This window comes from Mytilus edulis, chromosome 4 (assembly GCF_963676685.1).
Source record: "Mytilus edulis chromosome 4, xbMytEdul2.2, whole genome shotgun sequence".
NCBI classification, from domain to species: Eukaryota; Metazoa; Mollusca; class Bivalvia; order Mytilida; family Mytilidae; genus Mytilus; species Mytilus edulis.
In genome coordinates, this window is record NC_092347.1 from 69,145,635 (window position 1) to 69,157,011 (window position 11,377).

Sequence of the window (11,377 nt, forward strand, 5' to 3'; positions counted from 1 at the left end):
CTCTATTACTAAACTCCTTGAAACTTCTTTTCAACACAAGTGTGCTGATTTTGTTTTATTCATTTATAAGACAAGCAGTTCAAACTTTATTGCATTTTACGCAGGTTCTGCTGTTTTATGAAATTGCATTCCTTTGTTAAGAAATATATTTTTGTTGGATTAGGTATTTTGGAGCAAAGCCATGAAATGGAACTTTAGATCTTATAAACAAAACCCATTGGATATTATTTTCGTTAACCGTCCAAATGGGAACGTTATTTCTCGGTGATGACTTGTTTCGGGAGAGCGCCACTCCCGTTTGAGAATATAGCCCCCATAATCATTTTAATATATTTTAAGCCATACTTATAGTGCTACTGTATAACATAGAAATGTTTATATTCCTTTCTCGTATATAATGGGTTTTTTTTGCTGATAAAATATCGGTGATAATTTGTCCAAACTGTACTTAATGTTTCACATAATAATTTGGGTTTTATTTGTTATTACTGCATCCTCTTATAACAAAACGTGAACTTTTCCACTCAACAATGTTCAGTTGTCAAGTATGTTTTCTGATCTTAGGCTGAAGTAAATACAAAATGATAGGTTCTACCATTCAATCATATGATTATGACAACTTAGTATGTAACTCGATCACTAGTGAGCTTTGTTATACGTATTAAAGGCATATCTTTAAAAAATGTAAATTGAAGAAGAAAACTTATTTCCTCGTGTTGTAATGTCGAGTACATATCAAAATGCCTTACATAAAACGCATACCAAAAAAGTTGCGCAATGGTTATCATAAAATCAGACGAATTAAGCTACTGAAATGTAAAATAGTAATATTTTCATCACCAACATATATACCTGTCTACTCTAATAAACATAAGCATGATTGGCAGGTAAACATTATCAGGAAGATTAAGTTTTGGTGCATTTAATCAAGGCGGGTTCTTGTACCAACAAAAGGAACACCTTCAATTTTGTAAGATTTCATCAATTCATTTATAATTTCAGTGTTTAAAATGGAAAATTCTTATTTTTATTGTGATTGAAAAAAAAATGATTTAGTTTTCTTTAAAACAGATAACTGGCAATATGACAACTTTGAACATCTTCACGGCGCATCAATGAATATTGTTTGACTATTGTATAAATGCAGCCAATACCACGTGTTGTTATAACATAAATAGGTTGGTTAGAGTGCTCTGAACCTAGGGACTGCTATAAAAAAGAAAACAATAATATTTGGTAGGGCATTGTAGTCACCATTTCTTTTTTATTGTGTCTGCCGTTTGGCCAGGTTGTTGTCTCTTAGAAATATTCCCCATTTCCATTCTCATTTTTATCATTTGTAGTCGGGTTTTGAGAGCCTGTTCTTGCATTTTATTTCCATGCAATTAAATTGCCAACAGACTGTCGGTTGTGTCGATCGCTTCCTATTGTAAACCTCATCAAAATCAATAGCCCAATTATCATATTTTTTAAAACATATTTCGAAAAATATAAAGGTAGATAGCTTTTGTCTTGTAAAAGGTGATTTTACATGTATTAGTATATTCAAAAGAGAAATTATAATACTGAATGGAGAGATAGATTTTATTTGGCTTTTTTTCGCAACAGTTTCAGAATAACAAAGCATTTTTTACAGTTACTATTTTCATACTAGGTGGTTATTTGGGGCTTTTTTGTTGTTGTTTTTTTTTAGGGGGGGGGGGGGGGTATGGTCCAAAACATATTTGCATGTTTTTCTAGTCCCTTACTCACACGGATTTTGACACTAATAAAACCAGAACTTAAACAATACTAGTTTTTTATGTTTTACACCTTGTATAAGTTAATTAAATTCCACTGATATCTTTCATACCCGAGGTAGACAAGTTTGAAGCAAGAGTGATTTTCAGTCGGAAGAGAACCATTGACCCCTCTGAGAGAAGAAAGATGATGTACCCATGCAACGGAATTTTTTTTACGATATTCCTTCCAAGAAAAAAATAAACTTTACTATATACAAATATCGGTAGCATAGAATATTAGTTACATAGTGTGCTAGTGACCTAATACGGTATATATGGGGTCAGTAAATTCCATATGGGGTGAGAGCGAAGCTCGAATCCCCATATGGAATTTACTGACCCCATATATACCGTATTACGTCACTAGCACACTATGTAACGAATTTATCTTACCGACTATCTTAACTGTGAAATACTAGGGATTCTCAAAATGAGCAAGTCTTCGGCAATACTGTTAGCATTAAGAAAACATTTCCATTGATCCTACAAAAACAGATGCCAACAATAACGACTTGTAAGGTTTAAATGTGTTTTATGAATTTATTTCAATCTTAATCATCAATTTCTTCGTCTGTTGGAACTTTTAAGTTTTTTCTCAGTACCGGTTTGTTTTTATAAAGGGACATAACACCTTTACTAACCGTGTATGAAATAGGCCCCGCCCCCTTCTTACCTAATATGGAATATAAAGGGACGTAACTCCACTACTAACCGTGTATGAGATAAGGCCCGCCTCCCTACTAACCTAATATCAAATATACACGGTTTGCACGCGGACGCTTTTAACCAATCATATTCCTGGAAATGTATAGGAGGTAAGATAAACACTAATTCAGTATCCAGGTATGTAGTTGTCTTCCACTTCAGCTCAGAGTGTTTGGACTTTACTTTCGTTGATGTTTTAAAGAGATAAAGATATTTATTAAAATTGTCTTTTATGTGAAAATTATTTTAAAACAAGTAAAAATCATTAATATCTTCAAGTTAAGCGATGTTGCAAGTGTGCGAGTTACATGTACTTTCAATTCAAATTAAGTACAAACGGTATGAATGAATAAGAAATTTTTCACTGAAATGTGAAGAAAAAATATTGACACTGCGAAATGAATTACACTGTTTATCAAACAAGCCAACGTTTGACTGAAAGAGTAAATTATAAACAGGGATACAGTATTGATATATGATATTTGTGCATCATTACCCGCGAGGTAGCTTCGACCCCATTAGTGTCTGAGTGACACACAGTGATGAAGAATAATTTTGGAATAAAACTTCAATAGTAACAATTTGATCCACTCCATCGAAAAATAGATAAAGTTCTAAAAAATGCTTTCTTTATCTTAATCAGTGTATTAGTTTCTACTCTGTACAATTTGAATATGTTGCACTGTTTACAAAGTATGCAATATAATCATTGTAGTAATAAAACCTGTTGAGATCTTCAGCCAAATCTTATCTAAAATCTACCCCAAAACAAGAATTTTATCTCTGATGGGATTCTAAAATAGATTATAAAAGGATGTAAGATCGCCGGAAGTTTAACTTTAAACCTGAAAGATTTAATTCAAATTTAAAACTGGTTGAACTGAATCCGTTGTGTATTTAAGTAACAATATACATGAAGTGTTTCTAACAAATAAAACATGTTTACATTTAAATATCAAACAAAGATGCTGATAATAATCACCCAAACTTTAAACACACAGTTAGGTCGTACGTGAGAATAACATATATTTTCTACATCTGAAATGTTTGCCTACTTATAAAACTTTCAATCATGATATATCTAATTGTATATATTGACGAATATCGACGCCATGTGTAATATTTAACTTTAGATTATTTACAATTGCATTTAAAACCCATTTACATGCAGAGAAGTTGCTATGACCTTGGTGATATGCACATACACAAATATTTTTGGCTAGAAGATTTCAGATTCTGATAATATTGAATGGACGATTTGAAATTTAGGTTTTCAGTTTATACTGCACAGAAGAAATATTGCAAAAAAATCAATACACAAGTATCTGATAAGTAAAAAAAATTAAAGTATACTTCGAAAATAGTGTCATTATCTCGTAAAGAATAGTTTTACATAAAACAAATAATTTAAGTGACATTGGTATACATTGCTTACTCTAAAAAGACAAAAGGTGTCCAAAACTAACAAATAACTTACCTGAATTCTTGGCATCTCTCCTCTCATGATGTAACGTGTAAATAGACGAAAGCCATGTGGTTTAAATACAGTTGTAATCGTGTTCACAGAGCCTTGAAGTTATTGAAGAAATATTGTTTAATAACTTTTACCTTTCTGATATTTACATCAAGCCTCCTTTATCCGAGAGTTTGTATTTCCGAAATATCAGTAATCTAAAGAATAACCTGAATGTAGTAACTCAAAGCCAATTTCTATAGCGTTGCATTTATTATTCATATTTATTGGAGGACGGTTTTAAATGTGATGGTTGATTACCCCGCTTCAATCAGTACAGTTATATGTTTTCCATTACTTTGTAAACGAGGTTCAAATAGCTTCATCACAAAAACTAAAATGACAATTTACAGCAAACAAAAAGTGTTATTATATTTATTTCATTGACATATTGGAATTTTGTCGTGATTTAAGTGCTCGAAGGGAAACTCATCAAACAGTTGGGAACTTGATTTAGCATACGCTCGAGATTATTTAATGATCCGTGAAAATCAGGTGCAATTAGAAGGGAAATGCACGTGTAATTAGAAATCAGGATTAGAAAGCGAAAATAATTACATTTGCTGTTCTATGAAATCGACAGATCATCATCATGTGTTATAGTTCTCCAATAACACGCAGCTGCCCAATGTAGTTATTCCATGCTTAAACAACTAAAATTTTATGCGATTTACTGATATTGGATACGAGTATATATATTGTTTGAGATTTACAGCATTGTTAAATTTGTTATTCATTAAGTGTGATTTGAACCCCCTGCCTCTGTGTCCAACAGTCTAGAACTCAGCCAACTTCTCAAAAATAAAATATGTAAGTTAAGTAATTCCTTTCCTCTTGTCGTTGGCTTCACCCAGGGTTGTAACACAGAATATAAATTTAATTTTTGTTTGACATATAAATAAAATTCTTTGCGGATTATGTTTATTTACTTTTTTGTGCTAAGCATGCAGTACTGTGACATATCTACCTAGACTCTTGGAATGGTAGTTGTTCACATATAAAAAAAAAAAGGAAAAAAAAAGAAGAAGATGTGGTATGATTGCATATGAGACAACTCCCCATAAAAGACAGAATGAAACAGAAATTAACAGCTAAAAGTCAATGTACGGTCTTAGCTTGTTGTTATTTTCAGTACAAATCAATGCGAAGAACACACATGTCAAATAGATATGGAGCATACATTTGGATAATATATTGCAGAACCAATTACGATCATGCTTGCCAGAATATGATTTTGTATGGCCTTTATTGCGATCGGGCGAATTTTATGGACGCGCAAAATTCGCTAATCTCAAAATCGGCTTAAATATCACAGACGAGCAAATATAAGCTGTAAAGCATATTCAAAGTTATTTTAGACATACTCGAAGCTTAAAACAATGTCGCTTCATAATGAAGTGAAACTAATACAATACATTTTATATATATCTAATATCGTTTTCGTTTTTTATATTGAAAAAATAAAGTTTCAACAGTTTTACAAAAAGACGAAACGATATTGATGACCAATATTGTGTCTTGTTACATACAATAAATCTCTTTAAATTCCAATTTCCACTGATTATACACAATTCAAAGACTTGAAGGGCGTTTATATTGCTTGAACAATTAAGCATATATATAGGCTATTCAAAGGTTTTATATTACCTTCTTAAATAAAAATGTATCCAAATACATTTGGCATTTATTCCACATCTTCAACATATAATAGGCTTTGTTCTCTTACTATTTGAAATAAAATTTATCAATTAAATACATTTTTACTTTTGATACAAAGGAAAATCAGATGATGTTTTGCTTCACTGGGGAAATACATTAATGTCATAAAACAGCCAGTTGTAAAAGGTCGATAAATATGATAGAAAAATTTGATTTAAAATATTTATGACGCGTGTCAGGTTTACTTCAGCTTACAGTAGCGTTAGACTGATGTGGTCGTGGTTCAGTGCAGGGACAGTGTTCAAACTCGCAAAGTCATGGATAATCCACGCGTCGGTAATAAAGGATCGAAAATGAATCAACATTTCCAGAATAAAAGTGTTTTAGATAGAATCTTCACATCTCCGATATATTCAGTCATTTGTCTACAATACCATTTAATCTTGTTTTACTGTTTGTCGTATCCAAATTAACCAGTAACTGGAAATCATGCATAACTCAATGAACACGCAACAAAGAGAACTATATCACTGATTTTGTTTGTCATGTACTTTTAGTATAGATCCTCACCCATAAAAAATTCAAGCTAGACCCCAAGGTTTATCAAAAGCCATATTTGTAAACGTGAGGCCGGTGAAAGTCCGAGTACAAGCACGGGAAAGATGTACAATCGGAAGACTGGCTGCATGCATATGTATACTATTAAAGCGATACCATTTTGATATAATCGGTCTATTTGTTCGTTATAGAATTTTTCAGTACAGTGTACAGAGCCGGGTGGTCCCTAGGACTAACTGGACCAATTAGAAGAAGCTTGATTGGAAAAGTTGGGAGACAGGCGGAGGAAGCTTCTGGTTGGGTATGGAGGAAGAGAAAAGAGCAGTGGAGATCTAGCTGGTTCCTAGCTGAGCCTGATCAACTCAGTCGGCGCCGAAACAGTCGAGCAGAGGGGATCTACCTGATGATGGAACCAACTGAGCAGTGGAACCACTGTAATTAAGATATTCACACATCTGGTGACTCCAGTGACTATTTGGAAAGACTAATTTTCAACCATGGATAGGATGGTGACAACTAAGAAAGACTGTTGGCTTCCGGGGAAGACCGGTACCAAGGCATACAACGGTTTGGCAGACCTGAGTTTTAACACCAGCAATGGAGAGCCTAGAGCATTGCTAAGGACAGATATATTATAAGACAACCCATGGTCGTGCGAGAGCGGGGTAGGATGATCGATTAACAGGAGGGACAACGGAAACAACTGGAACTAAAACACGAACAACAAGACAGGAAATGGACACATCTATAGTTTGTAGTTGTGGGAACATATGTAAGAATGAGAAAAGACTCGCGATCCATCACACAAAGACTCAGTGACACCAATTATCGAACGACACAAAGGGCAATCTGATGATACGGAGGAGGAGATGATCCAGGAAACGCACCAGTGTTCAACACCTCCATGTAAAAGAGGAGGAAGTCATGGAAGAAAATGAAGCTCATGGTCAGTTAGGAATGAATCTTAACAGACAGGAAGGAGAGAAACCTCAAGGGAAAGAAAGAGATCCAATAACATCACGAATTAAGTGGTCAACAGCAGCTTCAAAGAAAAAGTGGATGCAGTTTGATGAAGACACATCAAAAGTGTTACAGTTGGCATTGGCAAGAGCTGTAGACAGAAAGATCAAAGCAATGATTACCATTATCTACGCAATAAGGAAAGACAGGTTTGGAATAGAAAAACAGAAAAAAGGTAAAAGTCAGGCCATGAAAGAAAACAGGAGTAAGTGAAATTGCCAAAATTAGGAAAAAACAACGCAACTAAACAAAGTGCTTCAAGAAAGCAGAGGTACACGAACAAAAGGCATTAAAAGAGAGAAGAGATGTCAACAGGGAAAGAATATAAACGCTGAGGAGAGCAGAGAACCTTAGAAAGAACCAGAGGGAAAGAGCAAGAACGAGTTCACTATTTACAGCTAATCAATTTGGCTTTGTAAAGAAACCTTTAGGAGATAAAAAGATCAGGCCGGTTAGATTGCCCAAAAAAGAGGTTGAACAATATTTGAGAGATACTCGTAGTGATCCAGACAGAGAACAAGAGCTTTGAGATCAAATAAGCCAACAGTAGAGTTTGATATTTCAGAATCCAAACTTCATGATGTGATGCAAGAAGGCGAGAGCAGCATTAGCACCAGAACCAAACGGTATTCCATAGAGTTTAGAAGACCTGTCCAAAGAGAACAAAGGCGATTTGACTGTCCTGTGGTTAAACCTGGCAAACGCTTACGGAAGTATACCACACAAGCTAGTAGACTTAACCTTGGAGAAATTCAACATACCTGCATGGTAAGGTTAGAGAAATGCTTTAGCTCTATTCTAAAAACTGTATAATAAGGTTTACAGTTGCAGAATACACAACAGCGTGGCAAAGGCTAGAATCGGGAATCGTTACAGGATGTACCATATCAGTAGTTTTATTCTCATCAGCAATGAATATGCTAGTAGGATCAGCAGGGAAGATGAACAGAAGACCTGTAATGTCATCTGGGGTAAGTCAGCCACCAACAAGAGCATTCATGGATCACATGACAAAAACAGTAATGTCAGCTATGGGAGGCAAGTGGATGCTGCAATATCTAGGTGAGATTATAGACTGGGCACATATGAAGTTCAAGCCTTCAAAGTCAAGGAGTCTGGTATTAAAGAAAGGAAAGGTGCAGGACAGAAAGATCAGAATTGGATGGAGAAACCAGTCAAAAGCTTGGGCAGGTGGTTTAGGGACTCCTTGAATGACAGAGAAAGTGAAGATGAGATGGTATCACAGGCAGGAAAGTGGATGAACATTATTGACAAGTCCTGTTTACCTGGGAAGTACAAGGCGTGGTGCTATCATCATGGAATATTACCAAGGACAACATGGTCTCTGTTGATGTACGAAGTACCTCTAACCAAGGTTGACAGTTTAGAGATGATGTTCAATAGACACCTACGCAAATGGCTTGGGGTTCTAAAAATTTTAAGTAGCAATGGCTTGTACAGCACCAGTTCAAAACTCCATCTACCACTGTCTTCTAATACAGAGCAGTTCAAAGTCACCAAAAACTAGACAAGATAAGATGCTAAGAGACAGTAAAGATGACAAGGTGAAAGAGGCCAATGTTGATTTCAGGACAGGAAAGAAATGGGTGGCCAAAAGCGCTGTTGAAGATGCAGAGAGCCGATTAAGACATAGAGACAAAGTGGGAGTGGTAACATCAGGGCAACTTGGTTTTATTCAGCAATCATTATGGCAGTCAGCAGATGCAAGACATATATAGAAGGAAACTTGTTCAGCAAGAAATTCGTCGTGGAGAAGAAGAATATGATCGACAAGCAAGAGCCGTCAGTATGAAAAAGCAAGGGCAATATATGAAATGGGAAATGGCAAGACCAGTTTGTATGAGATGTGGAGAATGGACGGCCAGAAGATAAGATCAGTATACGACGTACTACCAACACCCACATACCTTACAATGTGGAAACTGATTGAAGAACCTAGTTGTAAGTTGTGCGGTAAGCGAGAAAACCTAGAATATGTTTTGTCGTCTTGCAGGACAGCTCTGAAGGATGGTCGATATACATGGTGTCATGACCAATTCCTTCGAGAAATAGCAGCAGTCTTGGACACACAGAATACTAAGATAGAGAAGGGGCCAAAATTCATCAACTTCATCAAAGGAGGTAAAGAGTCATCAAAAAGCACATACAGCAAATCCAGTTGTATTCTAGCAACAGCAAATGACAGGGAGATGCAAGCCAACGTTGGGGGACTGACCAACTTTCAAAACGACATTTTAACTACCCTCCGACCAGACATTGTACCGTGGTCCAGAATCAGCAGACAGGTCATTCTTGTAGAGCCAACGGTGCCATGGGAAACAAGAATGGAAGAAGCCCATGAGAGAAAGCTTGCCAAGAACCAGGAAATTGGTAATAGACATCTAAGAGAAGAATTGGAGGACATAGTATTTTTCAGTGGAGGTAGGCTGTAGATGCTTTGTTTCTCAAACATTTTGGAGTCTTGGATTCCCTAGGACTAACTAGACCATTGCCAGTAAGAAGCTTAGTTGGAAAAGTTGGGCGACAGGCGGAGGAAGACTCTGGTTGAGTATGGAGGAAGAGAGAAAAGCAGTGGAAGAGCTAGCTGGTTCCTGGCTGAGCCTGATCAACTCAGTCGGCGCACCCCCCTGGAGATTGTCATTGACAGCGATGAAACAGTCGAGGAGAGGGGACCCACCTAATGATGGAACCAGTTGAGCAGTGGAAACACTGTATTTAAGGTATACACACAAGTAGATATAGGAAGATACTTATATATGCTATGGTGCGGGTGGCGAACAGAATCAAATTAACGTAGTATTGCAAAAGAAGATGCAATCAAATTCAAATACATGCATGAGACAATACTATGGAGAAGAAAACATTGTGTCGTTGTTACGAAAACAAGTTCATCCATTGAACAAAATCACAACACGCGAGCTATGTTTAAGTCAAAACGTTTTATGTTAAAATAACAAAACATAAAACATTTTTGATCATCAATTTAATTGAATCCTTTAAAAAAATTATAAATTCTATCATGGTTTACCTTTTTGTAGCTTGAGTTTGTGGTTGTTATTTCATATTTTAAGGCAAACATACAGACGCTACAAATACACAACAGATCAGGGAAGGTCGGTTAGGGTGTTTAACGTCCAACACACCAACTTTATAAATCTCCAAGTAGGACAATGTTCGGATCTGGGAGTATAAATGCATCAATAAAACTATTGTTGTCAATAAAGTTGTGGATGTTGTAACCTATAGCGTGCCATTGTATTTCCAATTGGTACAATTTACAACCGAAAGAGGACCTTTTTTAATATTGCCCATGCAAATCAGACTAAAAGAAAAATCAAGGGCCAACTGCTAGATGTAAAAGCATATGGATCATACTGTTTCTATGTAGCTCTTTTTATACCCTTGCTAACCTAAGGATAAATCTGTTGTTGCCATAAAACTCTAAAATAAAACTGTTGGGATACATAACCATCTATTGTCTAGTGGTATTTTCCCAAGAGTTGAACAGATAGCATAAAATAATTCTTACATTAACATTAGTTTAAACTGTATTGCCAAGTCCAATAGTTAACACTAATATCATTTAACGAAAAAATAGTGTTACATTTTTGATATTCTATATATTAACATTTACAAATTCATCGAAAATGTTCCGACTGTTGTGTGATACTGTTTATGAGATAGGTATGTTCAAATAGTTTACCCATATTCATATACATATGATAATTTCTTTGCGGATTTGGTATCTTGATATTAGTTGAAGAAATCAATGTTCCTATTATTGATTTTCCAATGTCCTAGATTTCAAATATTTTAAACTAAAATTCTAAACCAATAACAATGTGTTACATGTCATAGTTAATACCTACCACTTATAAAGATATTCTTATGAAGATATTTGACAATGACACTTTTGACATTATTTAATCCATCTGGTCATGAATATGTATGACATATTTGCCACTTTTTTTTAGTTTAGTCAAGATGTTTCAGGTAATGTTATTTTGTTTCAAATCAATTGTGTTTTATGCAGTTCATTCAGTGAGTTTCGGGGATAGGACTGATGATCATATATAAATATACACCAGGTATATAGGAGTATGTCACTTTATCTTATTTA

The 11,377-nt window shown here is 35.2% G+C and overlaps 2 protein-coding genes across 2 annotated transcripts in view; one reads left to right on the forward strand and one right to left on the reverse strand.

The window, feature by feature from the left end:
- The window catches only part of LOC139520338 (uncharacterized), a 39,089-nt gene extending 34,656 nt beyond the window's left edge, over positions 1 to 4,433 (reverse strand). The window contains exon 1 of the mRNA XM_071312898.1: positions 3,964 to 4,433. The gene's annotated coding sequence lies outside the window, so the exon portion shown is untranslated. The remainder of the gene's footprint in view (positions 1 to 3,963) is intronic.
- A 4,638-nt stretch (positions 4,434 to 9,071) lies between these two features.
- Positions 9,072 to 9,689, forward strand: LOC139521496 (uncharacterized). The gene has a single exon (XM_071314970.1). It carries the CDS (start codon positions 9,072 to 9,074, stop codon positions 9,687 to 9,689), a length of 618 nt encoding a protein of 205 aa, XP_071171071.1.
- Positions 9,690 to 11,377: the final 1,688 nt, after the last annotated feature.